This window comes from Leptodactylus fuscus, chromosome 1 (genome assembly GCF_031893055.1).
Source record: "Leptodactylus fuscus isolate aLepFus1 chromosome 1, aLepFus1.hap2, whole genome shotgun sequence".
Taxonomy (NCBI): Eukaryota; Metazoa; Chordata; class Amphibia; order Anura; family Leptodactylidae; genus Leptodactylus; species Leptodactylus fuscus.
This window is the reverse complement of record NC_134265.1, coordinates 167,879,333-167,905,563: the sequence shown is the minus strand read 5'-3', so window position 1 is coordinate 167,905,563 and position 26,231 is coordinate 167,879,333. Positions and strand designations below refer to the sequence as shown.

The 26,231-nt window shown below is 39.9% G+C and overlaps 1 protein-coding gene across 1 annotated transcript in view; it reads left to right on the top strand.

Annotated features, from left to right (window-relative positions):
• Positions 1 to 25,845, top strand: part of TEK (TEK receptor tyrosine kinase) — a 97,537-nt gene extending 71,692 nt beyond the window's left edge. Inside the window, exons 12-23 of the mRNA XM_075279360.1 lie at positions 3,886 to 4,173; positions 5,846 to 6,142; positions 9,705 to 9,862; positions 11,690 to 11,900; positions 12,639 to 12,749; positions 16,741 to 16,931; positions 18,807 to 18,920; positions 20,445 to 20,515; positions 23,627 to 23,667; positions 24,418 to 24,514; positions 25,082 to 25,181; positions 25,451 to 25,845. Of these exons, the coding sequence (XP_075135461.1) occupies positions 3,886 to 4,173; positions 5,846 to 6,142; positions 9,705 to 9,862; positions 11,690 to 11,900; positions 12,639 to 12,749; positions 16,741 to 16,931; positions 18,807 to 18,920; positions 20,445 to 20,515; positions 23,627 to 23,667; positions 24,418 to 24,514; positions 25,082 to 25,181; positions 25,451 to 25,525 (1,754 nt within the window). The 3' untranslated portion in view covers positions 25,526 to 25,845. The remainder of the gene's footprint in view (positions 1 to 3,885; positions 4,174 to 5,845; positions 6,143 to 9,704; positions 9,863 to 11,689; positions 11,901 to 12,638; positions 12,750 to 16,740; positions 16,932 to 18,806; positions 18,921 to 20,444; positions 20,516 to 23,626; positions 23,668 to 24,417; positions 24,515 to 25,081; positions 25,182 to 25,450) is intronic.
• The last annotated feature ends 386 nt before the right edge of the window (positions 25,846 to 26,231 follow it).

The following is a 26,231-nucleotide window of genomic DNA, read 5'->3' as shown; positions in this document are numbered from 1 at the left end:
AACTGATTCCACTGCTTCTCCTTTCCTTGTCAGTTGTAGGATCTTTTGCTGTTGCAATTTAAATCTCAATTGGGGAACAGTCTTAGGCTAAGTTCATACTTGTGTTGGACTGCTAAAACTGCAATTACCCACGGATACCCATGGGCCCCATAGACTATAATGGAGTCCGCTGAGTGCCTGACAGGTTTCTGATGTTTTTATACTGAAACCTGTATGAAGGACTTTTCTCTCTGCTGATTTTCTGAGGTTTCTGCAGTTGAGTCTGCAACAGACTCTCCGACGCATGTGTGAACTCAGCGTTACAGCCCACCACCATATTTACTGACCAAGTTTCTTCATCCACATGTTGTAACAGCCTTAGACAGAGCTGCACCAAGCCTTTCTGCTGCCCGAGGAGAAAAGTGAAATTGCTCCATAATATCCTCTTCATCCTGAATAAGAGCAGATTCTGAGAATTACATGCAGCATACAGGACAAGAAAAATGTTACTGATCACTGTCCACATATACAGAATAGGGACAGCTATTGAGATTTACACCCAGCATATAGTATAATAAAAGTGAATCTGTGCACTTTCCATATGTAAAGAATAAAGGTAAATACTGAGAATTACACCCAGTGTACAAGACAAGAGAAGTGGTAATGCGCACTAATCATGTATACAGAATAAGAGCAGATATTGAGAATTATACCCAGTATGCAGGACCATAGATGGGGTACTATGCTCCATCCATATATACAGAATAAGACGCAGATACTGAAAATTAAACTCAACATACAGGATAAGAGCAGTGGTACTATGCAGCACCTATACATGGCAAGAGAAGTAGTAGTATGCAGTGTCTGAATATACAGGACAAGCAGGAGCATATCTAGAGGATTGGTAGTAGTATCTACGAGGCCCTGGATCCCTCTACTACATAAAATATAACACTATTCTAAATGACATAAGGTAGGAATGGGGCCCCATTACAGATTTTACATTGGGCCTTAGGAGTTTCAATTACACCTGTGATGACAAGAGAATTGGTACTGTGTGCTGTCCATATGTAAAGAATTAGAGCAAATACCAAAAAATACCCCAGCATGCAGGAAGTAGTACTGTGCAGTGTCTCTATTCAGAAATAAACAGATACACATACACTCACAGCAAATGTATACAATCACAACACATATACACGCCCATCACACATATATACACTTATAACACACATATATACACTTACAATACATAAACACTTTACACAGTGTTTCCCATGCAGCGTTCCTTGAGCCTTGGCATTTTCTGGTGTTGCATTGTCAAAGTAGAAAATATATGCACATTTACTGTATGTAACCATAACCTGCCTAGTTTAATTTGGACACAGTGGGTGGTGCCACCTACTGGTTTCTTGGAATCCCAGACAGCAACTTATTATGCACTCCTGTCTAGATTCTATTAAAAGAAGACCATGGTCAGGAGGCTCCTGCACACTTCAGTGTAAATGGGGATTACTATAGAACACAGTTATGTACATTTTCCACCATATATACAGATGTGTGCAGGTTTTACAGGAGTGTAGGGCAAAAGGTTCAACTGTCGCCCCTTGTAGTCCTGGGAAAGAGCCACTTGATGCCAGAGGCTTACCTCATGTATGGTATGACCCTGGCCCTAACTATTACCATGCTTACCCAGGAAAGCTTATGTAAGTGAGTAAACCATGAGCTGTAATTTATACACTTCTATGAGTTGACTTGTGATGTGCCAAGTCACAGTGTTTAATAATCCAACAGTAAGGTTTATGGTGAGATTGCAAGCCTTAATCCACATTGGTTTATTGATCCATTGTAAACTGTAAGCCAATGGTTGGTCAGATAATGGAGGGCGTGCACATCTCACCCAGACTACTAAGGTGGGTGAGATGAGAAAACTCCAGAATGAACGTTTCTCAGCAGATAACTATTGTCTGCTGAGGGTTATTTCAGAGTTCCAGTTACTCGGCTGGATTTTTAGGAATGGCAGGTAGGCTGGTAGTGGGACTTGTCATTCCACCCCCCTTCAGTCCACACTTTGGGGATGGTCCGACAGCAACTCAGCTGCAGAGAGTCTGCTCATCAAGGAGGCTTAAGAAGCCAGCTCCAGCAGCAACACTTTGGCAGAGCTTGGCTGGAGAGCTGACAGAGAGGTCATATTTTTGGAGCTGTGTCCTGAATGATTCTACTGGCTTTTGGATTTCTGTTATTCTAGGTGAGGTAACCTATTCTATGTTTAGGTAGAGCCTAGCTGGGCAGGTATTTATTTTTGTATTGTTTCCTTTTGTCGCTGCTCTATATTTTTTTGTGAAAATAAAACTTTACCTTTGTTTTGGACTAAAGAAACTGGACTTGTGTATCTATGCCATCCCAACTAGCAACCCCAGACCCTGTCAAAACATACAGTACATTATGGTTTTAAAGTGATCCTTTGCTTAGAGGTTCATTTTTCTCGAAAGTATTATAATTTATCAGCCACACATTTCATCTCTAATCTTGCTAGTTATTATGCAATACAGGTACAGCATTAGTCATGATGATATAGATCTAAATCCCGGCTTCTAAACCTTTTACTACCTGGGGCCCCACCAGCTAGAATGTGTTGATGGTTTAGCCTCCCCATAGGTTGTAGTCAGTGGTGTAACTAGGAATGTTGGGGCCACGAGGCGAACTTTTGATATGCCCCCCCCCCCCCATTCCTGCATGCACTATTATGCCCCATCGTGGCCTCTGCACACAGTATTATTCCCCATAGTGGCCCTTCACACAGTATTATGCCCCATTGTGGACACCTATGAACAATTGCAAAATGTTCATCTGCCCTCAAACACAAAAGAACTTCTGGCAATCCTTTAATGTACTGCAGAAGGAGGGGCCCTTTCATCCACATTGTCTGGAAAAAGGCTAATAAGGCTTCTATCTCCCAGTAGGTCAAGCAATCTATCTTTCAGACTTATTTGGCTTTTAATATATGTCCACCTAAGAGCTAGTATTCTTACTGTACAAGGGCAATTTCTACCTCTTGAGCAAAATGTTGGGAAGCCAGCTTTGATCAGATCAGTAAGGCAACGTTGTGTTCTTACCTTTTTACCTTTCTCAAACACTATAGATTATATGTCAGGGTTAGGGGTGGGGGGTGGGGGGTCTGAATGGTGGTCATTATTTCTTTGGTCCTCTCCCTTTATGTACAGAGAGACAGAAAGAGAGGTGGTGGATTTTGGACAAACAGGTTTACTAAGACCCCCTGCAAAATTTTATTTTATTTTTTTTAATTACTCTTGGTACATAATAATAATAATAATAATAATAATAATAATAATAATAATAATAATAATAATAATAATATTATTTATTTATTTATATAGCACCATTAATACCATGGTGCTTTACATTTGGAACTTGTGCTTTAGTCTTGTTACTCCACTGGATACAATGAGGAGATACACTTAGGTTTCCCATCTCTATAGGGAGGTTTCTCTCTTTGATGCTAATGAAATTCATATTATTGTTAATTATCATAGTTATGCAATGCTGTGCTCTAAATTTATTTTAATTTTCTCTAATCCAATTCTTTGCCTTCAATTTCCGTGTGTAAATTCAGGTTAAAATTGTGAATGTCCCAGATAGTCACATTTACATTCAGAGCTTCTATTGGGGTTTGGATTGGGTTTCAGAAAGACTTTCAGGTATTCATAACTGCTAGAATAGCACGATTTGCAGTGATTTTCTTGTCATAAAAACACCAGAGCCCCAGCTGACCTCTATAATTGTATATTTATTTGACACAGTTGTCAAGACTCAGTTATAAATCTGAACAGTGCCATACAAAGCTATAAATTAACCTCAGTATTTCTTGTGTCTTTCTTTTTATAGGCCTTCCTCCCCCAAAAGTGATCACTTTGTCACCTAGCAGTCAAACCTCTCTAAACCTGACTTGGTTACCAAATGAGGAAGACTCTGAAGAAGAACATGTATATGAAGCAGAATGCTACAATCCAAATGCTATAGACAAAGCAATTTCTAAAAAATCTCCAGGAAATGTAACTACAGTTCTAATAGACAAGCTCTATCCAAAGACATTATACCAGTGCAAAGTAAGAGTGAACACCAAATCACAAGGAGAATGGAGTGAGACAATATCGACATGGACATACAGTGACCGTAAGTGAAAATACCCACAGAAGTTCTAATATTTTATTACAGATGGAGGTGTTAAACTGATTAGAACAAAACTTCTCATTAGCACTGTTGGTTATTTAAAGAGGATCTTTCACCACATCCGCCAATTCAGATTCTTAGCATCTTTTCCCTCTAGCCCCCACCATTCACAAGCAACAGGCGCAGTAAGTTTTGGTGCCGGATGTGCTATTTAAGCTCTGTAATGTCAGAAGGGAATTGTTAGGCAGAGAGTGTGATTTAGAGAAAGTCAGTGTCAGAGATCAAAATCACACCCCTTGTCTGCTCCTGCCTGACACCACGCTGCTGACAGCACAGAGATTACATATCATATCAGACAACAAAACTAACAGCATTGATTGCTCAGGAGCAGTGGGTGCTAGAGAAAAAATTCTAACTGTGTCAGAATCAGTGCAGCAGAGACCAATTAATTAATGTAAGAACTGGAGATGTTGAAAATGATAAAAGATCCTCTTTAAGGGGAATATGTCACTAAAAATGGCCTATTTTTAAACTAAGTTTTTATGTTAAAGGGAGTCCACCTCCCCAAGAATATTCAGCTGCTATATTCAGGTAATAGAGGACATAGCATACGTCTGCTATGTATGTCATATTTGTAGATTTGGAGAATCATCACTTTGAAGTCTTATGTAAATGAGGCAGTTACTGCAGTAGAAGTTGGCTTTCAGCTCTCTGTGGAGCACGGTTGATGCTCAAGTAGGACCGTGATGTCATAGAAAAGAAACAATCAACTTACAACAAAATATATGTAATTGCAATTATTTTCTGTGAGAAATACTTCATATTTCTTGGGTGCCAACACTTACAGCCATGTTTTTACAGCTTTGCAGCAATTACCTCATTTATATTACAGACAAGACAGATAGCGTAACAATAGAAGATAACACCTCTATAAGAATTGCAATAAACGCTCAAATCTCTATAACAGCATATAAAACTCATCATTGCATTCACCACTGACAATAGATTAGGTCACACTTAATCTACTCGCACTCCCATCACAGAGTATGTGTAGAAAACTCTCTCATAGGCCATGATGTTGTTAAGCATATTATTAAATGCTATTAACAGAGCAGAGATGGCAGCTCCCATAATCTTGTACAGAAAACAGAATAAAATAATCTACAATCAGAAAACAGATTCCTTTTTCAATATTAAAGTTGTCTAATTTCTAATTTTATAATATTGATGATCTATCGTTAGGCTCCAAGCATCAATAGTAGATCTGCAAAGATCCAATACCTCGAATACCGGCAGATCATTTGCTCTGGGATAGGGACCATCCGGTAATGTTTAGATGCCGGGAGTCACATTGCTCATTTGCCTTATAAAGTATAGCAGAAGCTTTGGGTACTACAGTACTGTCCATAGACTTCAACATTGGAAATAAAAGTTACTAAGGCTATAGAAATGCAAAGGTTACCGAGAGCCATGCTGTCCTGGAGCAAATGATCTGTGGGGGTCTTGGGTGTAGATCTCACAGATCTAATATTGTTTGCCTATCCTAAGGCTATACCATCAATATTAGAAAGTGGATAGCCCATATATATATATATATATATATATATATATATATATATATATATATTACATTGAGGATATTTAATGCTTAATGCTTTATCCAAATACATTGCAGAAGTTCCTCCACCACCGACACATATCAATGTACTTAACATCACGGATTCCTCAGCGATTATCACCTGGGCAGTTGAGGAGGGACACTCAATTTCAACTGTTATTATCCGTTATAAAATATTTGGAGACACAGAATACAATCATGACATAAAGATCAGAAATATTACTGTCACTCAATATCAGCTGAAGGGACTTGAAGCTTATACCTCATACCTGATTGAGTTATGTACTGAGAACAATATTGGACAAAGCCTTCACAATCCTGTACGAGATGTAAAAACCCACCAGAAAGTTATTGGTAAGTTATCGTTTTATCCTAGCTCTTACATTGCTACATAGGTTTAAAAAAATTGGATATGCTGAACAGTTTCCACCTTCCTCAATGAAGTATAAATCATATATACGTATACGTTTATATTTCATACGTATATCTTTTGCAGATATACAGCCATTACTACTTCCTGAAGGAGTAGGGTATTCCACAGTTTGACTACTCTATCTGTAAAGAATCCTTTTCCATATTAAAGTGGACCTTTCACCATATCCGGGCACAGGCAGTTCTATATACTGCCAGAAAGCTGACAGTGCGCTGAATTCAGCGCACTGTCGGCTTTCCCGATCTGTGCCCGGTGTGAAGAGCTTACGGCCCGGTACCGTAGCTCTTCTATGGTCAGAAGGGCGTTTCTGACCATTAGCCAGAGACGTCCTTCTGCCTCGCGGCGCCAATCGAGCTGTGCTGTGGAGCCGGGAGGAACGCCCCCTCCCTCTGCTCACACAGCTTGTCCGTAGACTAGCATTATCAGGAGCGGGAGGGGGCGTTCCTCCCGGCTCCACAGCACAGTGCGATTGGCGCCGCGAGGCAGAAGGACGTCTCTGGCTAATGGTCAGAAACGCCCTTCTGACTGTAAAGCGCTACGGTACCGGGACCGATAGCGCTTTACACCGGGCACGGATCGGGAAAGCCGACAGTGCGCTGAATTCAGCGCACTGTCAGCTTTCTGGCAGTATATAACACTGCCTGTGCCCAGATATGGTGAAAGGTCCTCTTTAATGGCTATGAGGACATCTTGTCCTCTGTATAGTCCTTGGAAAAAAAGAACCGTGCCAGTTGTTAGCAGGTTAATTCTGCTACAACAGAATGTGTTCCCATATTCCCAGGAACACCCCTGAGCATATCCATTTAAATGCATGGGAGAATGCATGGGAGAAGGATATTGGCTTGTTAAAACCCAGTTGTTTGGAGCAAGTCATATTTTGCATGAGACATGCTTGAATGTGATCAAGAGCATGCCCAGAAGGATTCAGGCAATGTTGAAAGCCAAATCCAAGATACTAACAAAATAATAAAAATTAAAATTTAGATTTTCACAAAAATAACAATGCAGTTACATGACAAGAATCTGCATTACTACTCATATGCTAAATAGTTGCAAGTCAAATTTATGTATGAGATAGCCAAGATAATCGTCTATAAAATGATGGTAGTCTGACGTTTTAAGCTGTAGTGGATGGTGAGATATGGAGCCTGAAAATCAAACGTTCAAAGCATTGTTACTAGGGTTGAGCGATTGTGTTCGGAAAAGATCGGATTCCGATCAGCGATTGAGAAAATTTCACGATCGCCATCGGAATTCCAAACACAATCTTTTTATGTGGGATCGAGATCGGTGATTTTTCCCACAATGCTTTGCTTAGCCTTCACACTGAGTATACGCTGTATACTCAGTGTGAAGGCTCCGCTGCAGTTCCATAGGAATGAATGGAAGCAGCCGACACACAGCCTTAACTCCCTGTGCGCCGGCTGCCTCCATTCATTCGAATGGGAGTCTGAACTAACATCTCTAGCAGCTACTTACCTCTAGAGATGGCTGCTCCGGTGCCCTCCTTCTTCTTGCCTCGCTACCCTGCCTCCCAAGGTAGTGTTTAAAGCGCTAGGTAGGCGGGGCTTGTGGCTTAGGAGAGTGTGGGCGGGTACAGGGCGGGGAGACGTGACTTCTCCCCTCCCAGTACCCGCCCACACTCTCCTAACCCGCCCACACTCTCCTAACCTGGCAGGGAGGGGGCAGCGAAGGAAGAAAAGCAGCGTGGAGCAGCAGCAAGGCGAAGAATGAAGGCACGGGGCACAGGACCAGCCATCTCTGGAGGTAAGTGGACACCAGGGGGGACTAAGTAGCCAGAGGATTAAAAAAAAAATCCTCTGGCTACTTAGTGATTCACTATACAGCGTGGATTCTAACAATTGTTAGATTCCATGCTGTATTGTGAATAGGATTGCTTTTAAAATCCGATCTCCGATTAATAAAAAAATCCCATTGACTTGCATTGGGATCAGAATTGGGATCAAGATCGGGTTTGAATGAAAAATGATCGGAAATCAGATTTTAAAATCGATCCTGAAAAGTCAAGATCGGCTCAACCCTACTTAATGCCTCAATCATCTATTTCATAGGTGAGATCTGTCTTAGCTTTGGGGGGGTATACCTGACATCTGACAGTCCTCACAAGGGATTGCCTCCTGTTTTCATTGCAGCTATCCTGAGATTAGGTCATCACTTAATTAAAATTAAATTAAATTAAAATCGATCCTGAAAAGTCAAGATCGGCTCAACCCTAATTGTTACCCTTTTGCTTGTCATATCTATGTATGTTTTGAAGTATAACACATTTTGCAGTGAATTGATATGCCAGTGCATTTTACTGACTGCGCCTATACTTACACATATAAACGAGATTACCTCTAAGGAATCTTTTTTCCACTCATCTAACATTATCAACTGTGATATATAAAAACCTTCTATCCCACTTAATAATTTACTTGCCCAACTTTTCATTAGTATTCGCTAGGTTTACGCCACGTGGGGCCCCATCCTTAAGGCTTAAATTGCAAACTGTGCATAGTTGGGGTTTTTTCAGATGTTTCCTCTAAGTCAGTTGGAAAATTAAATGTTCTCTACAAAGAAATACATTTTTATCTGTGGTGTTTTAGTTTTTAAACACAGATCTGGGTTCTTTTCTGGATATGCATATTTTTTTTTTTATAGAGACTCAACAAACCAATAGCAACAACCAACTTTTAGGAGGCCTAAATGTTTCCATGTTTTTTGTATATGTAACCTGTTTGCTAGAACATTTTCACCATGTGTGGCTGACTTGGTTAGGTTTTGTTTTAGCTAAATTAGGGCTCGTTCACATCTGCGTTGTGAACTCCGTACTTGAGGTTTCCGTTTCCTGCCTAAAACAGAGGCAGGAGACGGAAACCTGCAGGAGTCTCTCTCACCCATTCATTAGAATGGGTGAGAGAGATGTCCGGCCGTGAGCGGCAGTGAGCGTTTTAGGCTCTCCGCCGCGAAACCGGGTTTTATAATCTGGACACAGAGTCGGACATGCAGTACTCTGTGTCCGGATAAAAAAAATCCGCTTTCGCGGCGGAGAGCATAAAACGCTCACCGCCGCTCACGGCCGGACCCGGTCTGAGCTTTCCGACTTCTGGCATGCAGAAGACAGAAACCACAGAACGGACAGGAGAACGCTAGTGTGAATCTAGCGTTAGAAAGGGATTATACAATGAAAAATACACAAAACTGCCATAATAGAGACGCTCCGCAGAGGACTTTCTGTGAAAAGCGCTGTGGGAAAAAAACACAATGCGTCTTTTCTGCAGCACTTTTTGGCTGTAGCTCGCAACGTTGGGGCCTTAACCTCAATATGATCAGGGTCTTTCTCCAGCACCTGTGGCTATTCAAGGAACAAAATATAAACATAATGTAATTCAGGGGTATTATTTTACAAAACTAAAGCATCAAACTGCCCTCCATACACAAGTCTTACTGTATCTCTGTATCTCTCCATCTTTCACTCAGGGACTTATGACTCAAAAGACAGCAATATGCTCCTTATTGCAATCTTAGGCTCCGCTGGCATGACCTGTCTGACCATTTTACTGGCATTTCTTATAATGCTTCAACTGAAACGTGCCAATTTCCAGCACAGAATGGCCCAAGCTTTCCAGAATGGAGTGGTAGGTTTTGTAATATTTATATTATGAAGACATCAATAACAATATTGTATAAAAGTACCATGAAATGTTTAGTTATGTTGCTAGATTTTTCATCTGAAAAAATTAGCTATTAGCTGAAACATACAGTACTTTAAGGTAATAAGAGGTTATTCTGGCAGAATAATTAAAGGGGTTATCCATCTTTATACAATTGATGGCCTATCCTTAACCGCATAAAGAGGTTGTCTGGGCACAAAAAAAATATTTTTAAAATAGGCCAGGGGAGGGGAAGAAAATAAAAAAAGGCTTGAGAAAGGTCCTGTAGTCTTAGGACCGAAATATTGCAATGGAATAAATCTTCACCCATTTGATTCACATATTAGGAATGCTGTACATTTTTGCCTTACTTACCTTGAATCAATTGCCAGATCTTTAGGATTTGCACCCACCAGCTGAGTCAGGTTATTTTTTGATGCTGCTCTGTACTAGAAATATATATATATATATATATATATATATATATATATATATATATACACACACACACACACACCGGTATAATTATTATATATATATTATTATATTCTTATATATATTATTATATTACTACTATTTTAAGAAAACAAGGAAGCTATTTTGGGACACAAGACTTTTTGGTCACTTTTTCTCAGATGGGAAAACCCCAGCAATTTACTTTTTATTTATTTTAGTGTATCTACCATGTAGGATAAATAGCATTACAGTACTATAGCACCTCCCTATTATGTGTATTTTTTTTATTTACAAAACTTTGGGGGGGGGGGGAGATACATTTTCAGTTGTTATTGTGGAACTTTTTTTAATATAATATTGTTTTATTTATTATATAATTTTTTCATCACCCTAAGGGACTTTGTTATGCAATCATTGTACTGCTTATATAATATAAGTCAAGCTATTGACTCATGGGATATACTTAGTTTTTCACACATGTGTTTTCCATTTTGACTTATTTTTTGATAAATAAATATGACATGGTATCATTTGTCCTGTTGTTATTCATCTGAGGTTATGGTTATCTAATTTTAAGACCTTGTAAGGAACAGTTGTGAGGATCATAGCGTGGCTTTTTACGGCCAAGTAGCTACATGTAAGCGTCACCAAGCACAATGCCAAGCTTTGGATGGGGTAGTGCAATAGACATCACCACTGTTCACACCAATGTTCCACATGTTTTGTGAAATGACAAATCATGCATCTTTATCAAGCGCTCTGATGGACAAATCTGGATTTGGCATATGCCAGGAGAACATTAACTGACTGAATGCATTGTGCCAACTGTAAAGTTCGGTAGAGGAGGGAAAATTCTATTCTGTTTCTTTTCAGGGCTTGACCTAAGCTCCTTAGTTTTTGTGAATGGAAATCTTAAAGGGGCTGTCCATCTTCTAAAAATTAATAGGCCATCAAGTTTAGATTGGTGGGAGTCTGATCAGCTCGGTTTTGGGGGGTTTTGTCCTTGCTAAGACAATGGAGAGCCTAGTGCAGGGTAGATAGCAGAACAACTATCAGAATATTTATAGGTTTATTGTAATAATGGTTATTTTAGCAAGATCAAAGAAGTAAATTAAAATGGCTGATAAGTAGCTATTTTGTTACATTATGACAGTAACATGGATTATAAAGTGTGAAACAATCCACAGCACTGTCAGTGGTATCATCATTTTGGGTCAATACTATTACAATTTCATATATTTTAGTTCTGTATGTTAGTTACCAATTACTTTACCTTATTGTGAGTGCAGCACATGTACTGTATAGCATGCACAGCTTGACAATACTCCATTCTAATCCACATTACATAATATTTAGAGGGAAGAACCCGTTGTGCAGTTTAATGCAGGAACACTCAACCATTTAAGGAAAGCTAAGAACAGTCCAGATCCAGTGGAGTACCCGGTGTTGGAATGGAACGATATAAAGTTTAAAGATGTTATTGGTGAAGGGAATTTTGGACAAGTCCTTAAGGCTCGTATCAAAAAGGATGGTCTCCGTATGGATGCAGCTATTAAGAGGATGAAAGGTATATCTGCAATAAAATTATCTCTGAAAATCTATACATCATATGTTCATATTTAATTTCTGTATTTTGGACAAGAAGGGGATTCTCAGGTTGCAACTGGCCCACAGGTTCCTTTAGCCATTCTAGGCCCCTTAGCCAGGATTTGCTACTAGTACATCCTGTTGGCACATCAGGTGGTTGAGATATCTCTGTACTACATACAAAGATCTCAACCACTATATGCATACATATAATAAACTGGGAAGATTATTTAACAAACTACCCAGTGTCTATGAACACGTATACACAAATGCAGACAAACCAGTATCCTACCTTCCTGAGCTCCAGCTTCTTGATGCTGCTGTGGTGGCCCCAATTGCTAATAACTTATTCTTCACATCTTGCTGCTACCTGTGACCTGTTGCTGTATGAGCGTGTATCCTAGACTCACATAGCTAAAGTGCTGAATATCTCTGGTTGTAGGTGTTTTACATAAAATAGTGATGAATTATTTGCTTGTTCCCTGCTGCTCTCAGATTATAACCTATGCCTTAAACAGTTTGGTCTGCAGATTATTGAAAGCTTCTCAATGCCACAGCTGCCAACGTGAATCGACTAGACATACAACTTGAATATGTAGACCAATGATTAGTTTCCTACTGATATATCACTGAAGGGAAAATAAAGTAAAAGAAACTAACAAACTATGTGCTAAACTTTCTACTGTCAATAATAGAAATCTGTTTGTTTGTTACTAAGAATATGCATCGAAGGATGATCACCGAGATTTTGCAGGAGAACTCGAAGTCCTTTGTAAACTGGGAAGTCACCCCAATATTATAAATCTTCTGGGAGCCTGTGAACATCGAGGTCAGTATAAATGGATTCATATTTCCATACTCTATGTCTCAGAGAATTTCTGTTCATTTTAATACTTACTGGACTCTCCTTTTCAGCAGCTTTTAAAGTGTAACTAAACTTTCTAACAACTTGTGATTTTCTGGCAGAAATTGTGTCATTAATACATGTTGTAATATACTTTATTAATAAATATTGGCTCCTTCCTGTGAGATTCTGTATTTCTTTGTTCTTAGCATTGTTTCTCTATTGAGGGCTATACCCTGGTTCACACTATGGGTACCCTTGCTAAGCTGTACCCTGCTTCTGGTGTCATATGAACATCTTTCTTATGACACTAAAGTTACAGTTCTAGCTGTAGTATTTCCAGACACATCATCAGTTGAAAACATGGGAATCTCCTCTTTCATACAACAGAAGTATTTCTATATAATATAATACCTGAGATATAATTGTTTGAAGTGACTCCCCCAACCTTATTTTATTTGCATTACACTCATGCCTGTGCACCAGACTTAGTAAGAAGCAAGGTACAGATCTCAAGAGACACAAGGGAAAGAATAAAGAAGCACAGAAAGGAGACAAAAATATAAATATACTATATTACAAAATGTATTAATGGCACAAATACTGCCAGGAAATTGTAAGTATAGTTAAATTTTAACAAAATAATTCCCTGTATTATTACCTCAAAATAGCATAATACACAGGCATAATGTAGTGACATATAAAGATAGATATTATCATTTTTAAACATGATCAGTAACGGATCTCCAACAGACTGAACACAGATTAATGAAATTTTATATGATTTGTGGACTATTAAAATACAGTGCCTTGCGAAAGTATTCGGCCCCCTTGAACTTTTCAACCTTTTGCCACATTTTGGGCTTCAAACATAAAGATATCAAATTTTACATTTTTTGTGAAGAATCAACAACAAGTGGGACACAATTGTGAAGTGGAACGAAATTTATTGGATATTTTAAACTTTTTTAACAAAGAAAAAACTGAAAAGTGGGATGTGCAATATTATTTGGTCCCTTTACTTTCAGTGCAGGAAACTCACTCTATTCAGTTCACTGAGGATCTCGGAATGACCCAATGTTGTCCTAAATGACTGATGATGATGATAAATAGAATCCACCTTTGTGTAACCAAGTCTCCGTATAAATGCACCTGCTCTGTGATAGGCTCAGGGTTCTGTTTAAAGCACAGAGAGCATCATGAAGACCAAGGAACACACCAGGCAGGTCCGAGATACTGTTGTGGAGAAGTTTAAAGCCCGAATTGGATACAAAAAGATTTCACAAGCTTTAAACATCCCAAGGAGCACTGTGCAAGCAATCATATTGAAATGGAAAGAGTATCAGACCACTGCAAACTACCAAGACCCAGCCGTCCCTCTAAACTTTCATCTCAAACAAGGAGAAGATTGATCAGAGATGCAGCCAAGAGGCCCATGATCACTCTGTATGAACTGCAGAGATCTACAGCTGAGGTGGGAGAGTTTGTCTTTAGGACAACAATCCTATTTGTACAGATTTGTACACTGCACAAATCTGGCCTTTATGGAAGAGTGGCAAAAAGAAAGCCATTTCTCAAAGATATCCATAAAAAGTCTCGTTTAAAGTTTGTCACAAGCCACCTGGGAGACACCAAACATGTGGAAGAAGGTGCTCTAGTCAGATGAAACCAAAATCCAACTTTTTGGCCTCAATGCAAAACAACATATTTGGCGTAAAAGCAACACAGCTCATCACCCTGCACACACCATCCCCACTGTCACACATGGTGGTGGCAGCATCATGGTTTGGGCCTGCTTTTCTTCACCAGGGACAGGGAAGATGGTTAATATTGATGGGAAGATGGATGGAGCCAAATACATGTTCATTCTGGAAGAAAACCTGTTGGAGTCTGCAAAAGACCTGAGACTGGGACGGAGATTTACCTTCCAAAAAGACAATGATCCAAAACATAAAGCAAAATCTACAATGGAATGGTTCACAAATAAACGTATCCAGGTGTTAGAATGGCCAAGTCAAAGTCTAGACCTGAATCCAATCAAGAATCTGTGGAAAGAAACGCTCTCCATCCAACCTCACTGAGCTCCAGCTGTTTTGTGAGGAAGAATGGGCAAGAACTTCAGTCTCTTGATGTGCAAAACTGATAGAGACTTACCCCGAGCGACTTGCAGCTGTAATCGCAGCAAAAGGTGGCGCTACAAAGTATTAATGCAAGGGGGCCGAATAATATTGCACGCCCCACTTTTCAGTTTTTCATTTGTTAAAAAAGTTTAAAATATCCAATAAATTTAATTCCACTTAACAATTGTGTCCCACTTGTTGATTCTTCCCCCCAAAAAAATAAATTTGATATATTTATGTTTGAAGCCTGAAATGTGGCAAAAGGTTGAAAAGTTCAACGGGGTCGAATACTTTCGCAAGGCACTGTAAATAATCACAAAAAAACCCTCAGTTCCAGGAATAGCTCTGTATATAAATAAGGTTGGGTTCACACTAGCTTATGTGTTCCGTCCGGAAGGAGTTCCGCATGAGGACCCCCCAGACGGAATACAAGCGCAACTGAAACGCTGTGCAGTTAAAGCGCACGGACCCCATAAACTATAATGGGGTCTGTGTGCTTGCTGCTCACTGCCCGCACAAATCATTTGTGCGGGCAGTGTGCGGCAAGCACAAGGACCCCGTTTTAGTCTATGGGTTCCGTGTACTTTAACTGCACAGCGCTTGCAGTCGCGCTTGTATTCCGTCCGGGGTGGTCCTCATGTGGACTCCTACCGGACGGAACACATAAGCTAGTGTGAAACGGGCATAACCTGTTGGCGGTGTGTAAGCAAAATCTCTTGTTATCATTTTTCTTCTTTTTTTTCTTTTCCCAACTTTCTTTTTTTCTACCAGTTATTTCCATACACTATATATAGTTTTGGTTACATACAATGTAGCAATGACACCTGAAACTGAGCCCCACTCCCTTATGCTTCCGGCCATATTCCTTGTATATGGCTTTTCATGGACAACTTTTTTAAATTAGATCTATTAAACATTGACCCTGCTTGTGTATAGATGATGTTCTGGAAATCCATTAGTTTTGTCTTTTCTAGTTTTATATTTTGTGTTTCCATTTGTTCAACAACACCTGCATATTAATATGTTAAATGTGTGTCTGAAACGGAAGCATTGTAGTGACACCATACTTGTAACTTGAAGGAAAAAGCAAGCAGATTCCGGACCAAAAAACTGGTAGCTGCGACTGGATGCCGGTGCACCGACATCCAGTTGCGGCACTCCACTCTGGATTAGGCCCAAATGAATGTGCCTAGTCGGGAGGGAGTGTCTTCAAGCGGATGTCCGGGGCTGAACCCCGCCTGAAGAATGAGCATGTCGCTTCTTTTTTCTGGGAGCCAGAACAGACCGCTCGCGGAAAAAAAAATGACCAGCTCCCATTGATTTCATTTGGAGCCGTTTTTTTGGTCAGGATTTTGAGGCGGATTCTGCCTCAAAATCCTGATCAGAAATCCCCGCCTGTACTCAGCCTTAGTGAAGGAGTTGCAGGACAACCAGGGGATCTTTGGTCACGCCAAAGTCGCTATGTGCCCCTAGCCTTAATCATGTGTAATAATTGTTGCCAAAAAATGGAATATGACATTATTTATGCCCATATATATGCAAATAGGGATAACCAATAGTAAACTCACAGTCTTATGCAAGTGGGAGAGGAAGCCAATAGTCAAGCGAAGTCCAAAATTAGCAGCATGTGCTGTTATTCTGACACTTGTAGTACTTCAGGATGCAGCAGCTAGGAACATATATCTGTTAATACTCATTATTTTGTGGGTAACTGGAGTTTATTAGGTGATATCGCTCTCCTTATTTACTCAGAAAAGGGACCTTTATTTTCTGGAAATACAGTAATAAGCACTTTATGACTGGTTACAATAATACATTCTAACTCCATCACACTTTCCATCTTTTCTTCCATACAGGTTACTTGTATTTGGCTATAGAATATGCCCCCCATGGCAACCTCTTGGACTTTCTACGGAAAAGCAGAGTACTGGAAACAGACCCAGCATTTGCCATAGCCAACAGCACAGCATCAACCTTGTCATCGCAGCAGCTTCTACAATTTGCAGCAGATGTCGCTCGAGGCATGGATTACCTGAGCCAAAAGCAGGTTAATACTTTGCATAATTTCTAGTGCCATAAAATACAAGTGTGATTTAAAATATGTCATTTCGGAAATCCTGGCTGAGTTATGACCCAGTTTGTACAGCAATTATAAATAGTCATAAAAATGGTTTATAAATATGTTGTAGCCACATATTTTATGAGATATTCTCCGTTACATAACATAGCTTAGCGCAAGTTTCTGGAAAATATTACAGATTTATTTAAAGAGATGAAATTGGAAGCACCTTATAAATTACAGAGCGGCTATTTGATGCTGTAGTGTAAGAAGTATGTCATTTTTAAGATGACGTTTCAAGAGTTTTAGATGTTTGTATGTAAGTAGCGTTGTAAAGATATTTCTAGTTCTTCTATATTCTGTCCATTATATATACACTAATTGTGGAAAATTAACCCCTTAGTGACTGCCCTGTTTTAGGCCTTAAAGGGGTTTTCTGGGCCAAAAAATGTTTTTTTTTGTTTGTTTGTTTTTTCTAGAAAAAAAATCTGTTAGTGCTATTAATGGGTTAATAAATGCACCCATATACCTTTAGCCATGTTTTGAATGATTTCTGGGTGTCTCTGGGAGTTCCTGGTGTCTTCTGCATTTGCTTACTTGGTTCAGCTTCCTGCTATGTAACCTCCATACTACCTCCCTCTCACCTCACTCCCCAATCCTTCCTCTCTCTCTCCTTCTCTCTCCCTCCCATACACCCCTCCCCCCTCACTGACTCTCTAGCTATCCAGCCCACTGCTAACCCTTCCCTACATACTTAGCCCAACCCTCAACCCCATTATATACTTACCTCACTTTCCCCCCATTAATCGGCCGTGCTTCTGCTTCCCTGCATAATCGGATAGGAATAGGACCTATTCCATATTTTGTGACCTGGACTGTTGGCCCACACACGTGACCGTATCATTCACAGTCATGTATACGGGCCCATAGAAATGAATGGGTCTGTGTGCTATCCAGGAAAAACCAAGATAACACACTGACCAGTCATATAGTTGTCTGCAAGGGGGCTTAGTTAGATGAAGTATAAAAAGAGTCCAGTAAAAAATGTATACCACACTGTATGCTTTTTCAACATGATAAACTATACATGAAAAGCTAATAACATATGTAAGACAGATGACATTATAGCTTATAGGTGACAGAGGCCGCTGTTGCCAAAGTAATGTACTGTGAACCTAACCTAAAATATGCCCAAATAACTGCATATATAAGGACACAGGCTAATCAAGTGTCTCAATATATGGCAACACATTATTCTTAAAATCTGCCATCAAAATTAAAATTTTTCCATAGAATTGGAAAAAAAATGATCGTCCCTGCAAAGGGTTAATAAAGTGCCCAATTTATCACAGTTCTCATTATTGTGATTATGTTACCATTGTCTGCCATGCTTTTTTATAAGATTTTGTTTGTCTTCCTATAGTAGAAACCATTTCTGTATTATCTAGTAAAGCATATCTGCCTTCTAAATATACTGTCCTCTGTAAGGCAGGAAATTACATCTGCAGGTCCATACTCCTATTAAGTCAATGGGAAATGGATTCCTAAAAGAATACAGTGGTCTCATAGTCTCATGAGTCTGTCATTGGTGGGACCCTCCCCAGCTTCCCCCCACGGCAGTGATTGAAAGACTGTATACCGCACAGTGAGCATATTAGGCTGCCAGATCTACTTTGAAATACAGTGAAACCTCTTCAACATGACCACTCAAAATCTCATGAAAAAACCTTCTAGAGTGGTGGTCTCAAAGATTATTTAGCATGGAAATTGAAAATCTGTCACAGAAGTGGTTCTCTATGTAAGTGGTCTTCACTGCATTGAACTTACAAAATTAATAACTATATGCTTTTGGTTTTTGTCTAGTTCATACATCGGGACTTGGCAGCCAGAAATATTTTGGTTGGTGAAAACTTTATTGCAAAAATTGCGGATTTTGGTTTATCAAGAGGGCAAGAGGTTTACGTAAAAAAAACAATGGTAAGTAAGCAGTCAAAGCCAAAGGCCATGAAGTTTTACATGCTCGTGCATCATGGTACACAAACTATCAAAATATCATTTAACAAAAGCTTTGATTCCTTAAGTCTACATTCAGATAACTGAGGTGCAAAATGGATGTGAAAAGCATCCATTTTTTATAGCCGTCTTCCACCAAAGGGCACCTGTTTTCACCAATCCCCCATACATTACATTGCATGAAGGAAACCGTGAAAATGGACAAAAATAGAGCATGGCCTATATTTTGACGGTTCTTTACAATGAACCATCAAATAACAGTCATGTGAATAGTCCCCATTTACATACATTGAATTCAGAGCTGCCATGTGACATCCATTAATAAAATGGACTTTCCATGGCCATTATTCACTTTCATGTGTAGTTTTCTAATGAAAGTGCTCAGTTTTATCTGGTACCAGAGCATTTGTACTTGGTTGACCCCAGTTGAAGACATGTAAACTGCCAATAAGTGTCTTTGGTGCAGTCCTTTTTTTAATATCAACTACACTCAGCTCCATTTTAACATTAGTGGGCCCTCCATTCAAAATGTCTTTTCAAATGACTCAAGCAATATAGTGTCTCCTCAAGTAGCCCCCACATAATGCGTCTGCCCCCTCGGTGACTATTCAATATATTACATACAAATATAAAAAAAAAAATTCCTGCAGACTCCAGCTGTAATGATATCTCCAGCTCAGAGCTCATTGTACGTCGAAGCCTGAATGATGGCACAGAGATCAATCATTGTATTCAACTGTATCTGCATCCTAAGGACACTGATAGAGTAAAAATGGCTACTTGCTGACTGGAGCAGTGGGACAGCACCTGATGTGTGGGACTGTCCCATTTGATCCGAGGTGGTTGAGGGAGCCCCCACTATTATAGGGCCCAGTGCAGATGTACCATTTTCCATATGGTTAAAGCAGCCTTGATTACATTGTATATCTTTTATCTTTATGTGGATGCCACTAAATGTAACAAATGTAATAAATGCAGGTTAATTTTACACACCTAATTGATAAGGTGCATGACTTACTTGTCACTCTTACTCCACTAACAAAATGGCTAGTTCTTGGGATCAGTGGGCTGCCTTATTTAGTTGATTATAAAAGTGTCTTATCTGTAAATTCCCTTTGGGCTGGGGCCCCATGTTGCAGCTTTTTTTGTGCAGATTTTCTGCAGTTTTTTGAGCCAAAGCCAGGAGTGGATTGCAATAAAGGTAGAAATATAAGAACTTCCTATATATTTCCTATTCCTCTAGTAGCCATTCTTGGCTTTGGCTGAAAAAAATGTGCAACCAAAAAAGCTGCCTACCCGCACGTGGGACATCAGCCTAAATATGCTAAAAAATGTCGTAAAAAATATGTCACCTAACCTAGAGCTGGCATTAAGTTAGACCAAAGTGTGTATAATGACTAGCAAGATTATTATAATATCTGCATAATATCATAGAAGTATTAATAAAATAGCCAAAGCACATTTATCTCATTTTATGGATTTTCCTAGGGAAGACTTCCAGTCCGATGGATGGCAATTGAGTCCTTAAACTACAGTGTGTATACATCAAACAGTGATGTGTAAGTGTACTGCTGCTTTCTCTATCTGTTCATCTGATATAATCTATGTATTCCAATGTATGAATATATTAGATATTAGATCCATAGTTGCAGTTGTGTTTATACAAGCCTGACATTTAATGAATATGCCACATATGAGCTTTCCTGGGCTATTTACTTAACAGCTATAGACTTAAGGTTAATGGTTTTTCTACCATAACTTGGCCCCATCATGTGCAAAATCAAGTAATTCCCTTTCCATTGCTGGACCTCTGCATTCTTTCTGTTGCAGCAACGTGAAGTTATAAAAAGTTATATGAAATTAGCCTAATAGTCACGGTGGGTGGGGAGGAACTTCAGCCTAGTCACACTTTCCCTCTGCTTAATTTGCCTCCTGGGAATGACTGACATTTGCGTCATGAAATCATGCAGGGGACTATGGAGGAGATGTCCATCATGCCAGGAGATATGACTAGCAAGCAGGACGTTTGACTAGTTACATAGTAGATGAGGTTGCGTGAAGACAACAGTCCATTAAGTCCAACCTATAACCCTACAGTCCCCTACTGTGTAGATACAAAAGAAGGCAACCCCCCCCCCATAAGGCTTATGTCAATTGCACCATTTCTGGGGAAAAAATTCATTCCCGACTCCAGTCTGGTAGTCAATATAAAACCCTGGATCAACGTGTCTTTAAAATCTAGAGACCATAACCTGTAATATTGTTCTCTTCAAGAAAGGCATCCAGTCCCTCTTTGAACTGGACTGAAGCTACTCCCTGCCCACCATGACTATTTAGGGTAATTTCTATATGACTTTTTATGGTTTCAAACATTTGTAACCTCACTTTGTAACAGAAAGTCACAGAGTTACAGAGAGTAGGCGATGGAAAAAGAATGACTTTATCCTGTATACCGTATGATGGTGCCAGGTTTTTAAATAATAAATTTTATTTATATAGCGCCAACATATTCCGCAGCGCTGTACAATTTGTAGAGTTCAAATACAGACAGAAAGATACATAACAAAGAAAGTCATTTCACACAATGGGACTGAGGGCCCTGCTCGCAAGAGCTTACAATCTATGAGGTAGAGGGGGTGACACAAGAGGTAGCAGGGGCAGCATTGCTTATAGAGTGGTCAGATAATTTTGTAATAGAGGTGACTGTCATTACACAAACATAATACTTTATGATCCATCACCATTCGTGTCCTTTAACATGTGGATGGTGTTTGGACATATAGAGTTAGCCTGAAATGCCATCATATTATGTGGGGTAATGTGGGAGCTGGAACAGAGGAGAGTTAAATTTTGGGGATTCTAATGACGGTACAGAAGGGTTTACATTAGGAATTGTGATAGGCCTGTCTGAAATGATGTGTCTTTAGTTTGCGCTTGAAGCTGTAGAAATTGGGAGTTAATCTTATTGTCCGGGGTAGAGCATTTCAGAGAAGTGGTGCAACTCTGGAGAAGTCTTGTATACGAGTGTGGGAAGTTATGATAATAGAGGATGTAAGTGTTAGATCATTGAGTGAACAGAGAACATGGGTTGGACGGTAGACAAAGATGAGGGAGGAAATGTATGGAGGTGCGGCATTATGGAGAGCCTTGTGGATGAGAGTGATAACTTTATATTTTATTCTATAATGAATAGGCAGCCAATGTAGTGACTTGCACAGACCATCGCTGTAGCGTCTAGACTGATAGATGAGCCTGGCCGCTGAATTCAGAATAGATTGTAGAGGGGAGAGATTAGTGAGGGGAAGACCGATTAGTAAGGAGTTACAGTAGTCAAGGCGAGAATGAATCTGGTAAGGAAAGAGCGTATTCTGGAGATGTTTTTGAGGTGGAGGTGACATGAGCGTGCGAGTGATTCAATGTGGGGAGTGAAGGAAAGGTCTGCATCAAACATGACCCCGAGGTAGCGGACCTGCTGCCTAGGAGTTATAGTAAGGCCTGAGACTACAATGGATATATCAGGCACAGATCTATTAGATGGTGGAAACAGTAGTAGTTCAGTCTTAGAGAGATTTAGATTCAGATAGAGCGAAGACATGATATTTAAGACAGCAAAAAGACAGTCACTGGTGTTCTGTATTAGTGCAGGGGTGACGTCACGGGAAGATGTATATAATTGGGTGTCATCAGTATAAAGATGGTACCGGAAGCCAAATCTGGTGATGGTTTGTCCAATGGGGGCTGTGTAGAGAGAAAAGAGCAGGGGGCCTAGGACCGAGCCCTGAGGAACCCCAACAGCAAGGGAAAGAGGGGATGAAACAGAGCCCGCAAATGATACACTGAACATGCATTTCCACTTGGTCTTCCAGGTTGGTTAAGTGGGTCTCTTGTTCTCTTGATGACTAGGGGTCTCGGGTGAAAAAAACATTTATAATCCAAACATAGTGCACTCCAATAATATTTGTTAAGGGAGTTTTGAGTCAAATCAATATCCTTACAGCAGGGGTTTTGTCAGGGGTGAGCCTGCTCCTTTCGCCGCCCGAGGCTAACTGCAGAAAGCCGCCCCCCCACGTCGGAGGAGGGGGCGGGGCGGGGGCGGGGCCGGCGGATCGGGGGCGTGGTCAATTGAAGGGGCGGGGCTTATCCCCGTTCGCTGGCAGAGAGTAGGCCCGGAGACTGCCTGCTCTCTGCCTGAGCGTGAGGGGAGGCTGCTGGAGCAGCGCTGCTCCAGCGGCCTCCCCAAACCACCGCTCGGTGATAAGCCAGTCCAGGACAGCTTGTCCTGGACTGGCTTAGGTTAGCAAAAATGCCGCCCTCCCTGAGGCCCTGGCATAGTGCCGCCTGAAGCGCTCGCTTCAGGTCGCCTCATGGGAGGTGCGGCACTGGGTTTTGTCTCTAGTACAGCCAAAATAATAGAGATGAATAATAAAATTAGGATGCTTACTTGTATAGCACCAGCATATTCCACAGAACTTTACAGACAGTGTCAGTCACTGTTCCATGTAGGGCTCACACTCTGCATTCTCTATCAGTATGAGAGCAGACCAGAGTACCTGGAAGAAACCCAAAAGAGCAAACAAACTCCTTGCAGATGTTGTGGAACTTCCAACCTTCTCCTAAACATACTTGTCTGGCCAATAAATGACACTGATACATTTTACATTTTGTTTTAGGTGGTCCTTTGGTGTCTTGCTATGGGAAATTGTCAGTTTGGGTAAGTATGTGTTACTTAATACATGCAATAGATCTCCCACTTGTAAGGTATGTGTCACATGGGATTGCAATACCTTACACCATACTACTGTCATATTAGAATAGATAGGATACTCTGTAACAGTGTTCTATATGTAAAATATACAAAATATAATATGCCCTGTGTCAATGGGTGCACATTCATATTCAAAGCATTGATACCATTAGCACGAAATTCTTCAGTGTTGCACCCAGATCCATACATACGGTACTCATTGAAGTTTTAGTATTGTAGCATGGATTTAGTAGTTCTTTGGGATGTTTATAAAAGAGAACTGATAATTCATTTTACCTTGTGACATATACAACAATATGCAGACCCATTCTTCTTCCCATGGGGGTGAGGTGACCTTTTCATAACTCATTCACTATCAACTATTGGGGTTTGCTAAATACTGCACTCAATGGGAACGCTCCTTGGCTAAATCTGTGTGCCTGACACCACTTGACTTATCTTTCCAATAATTTATACCCTCATGATTATCTGGAGCATTTTTAGGAAGCTAGACCCCCAACTGCATATTATAATGCTGTGGTTTAATGCTCCCCCCTTCCCAGTGATATCATGGGTTGTATCAAACCCAGTTTGGTATTTCTACTATCTACTCTTCTAAACATGGCAGAATATTAAGAAGGTTATTTTGGAATAGACCAGTAAAGCTCTAATGTTGACTTTAAAATGAGATGATGGTAAAATGTTATTTGCTTACAGGTGGAACTCCATATTGTGGTATGACTTGTGCAGAACTCTATGAGAAGCTACCACAAGGGTACAGACTTGAGAAACCACTAAACTGTGATGATGAAGTGTAAGAAAGTCTTTATTGTCTACAGTATCTGTTTATTTAGAGCAGCTGTAATAGAACACACATAAAGAGGAAAAAAACTCTATTGGTGCAGGATTTCTTATTGTTTTGGGTTTGCATAAGAAATGGAACCAACAGCTCTACCCATTTTGGTTACCATATAGATATAGCCACTGCCCTTGCTCTATATCTACATACATAAAAGTGGCTTATTAGCAACCCCTTGCTACACCCCTGCCCTAACTATATACACAGTCACTAAGGTTATTTAGGAAGATATAGACAAAAGGACAACTCCACTGCCCTCAGCAGGTACATATAGTACAGTCTGGAGCTGTCCATACAATTCTGTACTGATGCATCATGGGATGGATAGCAGAGCAATGAGAAAGAAATTATGGAAGCTAAATTGGTGTCTGGGCAGGAGCCGAGGATTGTAGAGATAAGAGGGCGGTATACATGAAAGAAGCCTGGAGAGTGACAGACAGGTGAGGGGTGCAGGGATTGTAAATGATTCCTCATGGTCTTTGTTGCTTGGTGGTAATAACTTGTGTATTTATTGAACTACAGGTTTGACCTTATGCGGCAGTGCTGGCGTGAAAAGCCATATGAGCGGCCATCATTTGGCAAAATACTGTTTTCTCTAACACGAATGCTTGAGGAAAGGAAGGTGAGAACTATAAAACCGGTGTTAAATGATGTAATGCTATACATTGTACTTCTCACTATTATTTTGTAGCAAACCCACTCCCTCCCCCCCTCCAAGGAAAAAAAAAAGTAGAAAATATGCATAGCAACAACAAAAACCACACTGCATCCTTAAAGGGTTTAAGTATTTGGAGAATACCCATACAAGCAGGGCAGGATCATTTCTATATTCAACTTCCTTTTGTCCTAAAGTGTTTATGCTAATTAGGTTATTGGTTTGTTTTTCTTTAGACCTATGTGAATACAACACTTTATGAGAAGTTTGCATATGCTGGCATTGACTGCTCAGCTGAAGAAGCTGCGTGAAGTCCTATGTATTTGCTTAGACTGGTTTGGTGTGCAATATTCTGTCTGTCCAAAAATGTCTATAATCTGTATAATATGTTTTATGTGGAGCTACATATGTAAATGTTTAAAGAACTATGTAAATATAATTTCATCTTTAAATTGTTTTCATTATTGTTCACACTACTTATATGAACAGAATTGTTGATTTGCTTGTTTTTTATTGGCTAATCCTAACTGTAAACAAATCCTATTAACTATATACAGTATATTGCTGTAGTCCCGGGTATTTCATAGATCAGTATAATAAAGCATTTGGAACACTGTTCTATACATGGAAAGATTATGTACTATGATATCTGAACTGTTGTACAGTGTGTGGATAGCGCTTTTTTGTGTTTGAATGACCTGATCTGAGTCTGTTGGAATAAAGTACAGTATTTCACATTGTAAGCCTGGTTTTAGTCCATGAGGATTTCCACAGCCCACTTGCTGTATTGTTGATAGTGGTGGTTATGTCTCTGGGACAACGCTGCAGGCATTGTGTAAATTATTTATTTTTTGTCCATAATTAGGGTGTTGCCTTTGCTCATTTACATATAGGGGGGGGGCTGCACTCCTCTGTACACAAGCTAGCGGCCATGAATTGTACTGAAATGCTGTTCCCATTTATTTAAATGGAAATGGGTACAGTGCTTCAGTATCATTCAGACTACTATGCCATATA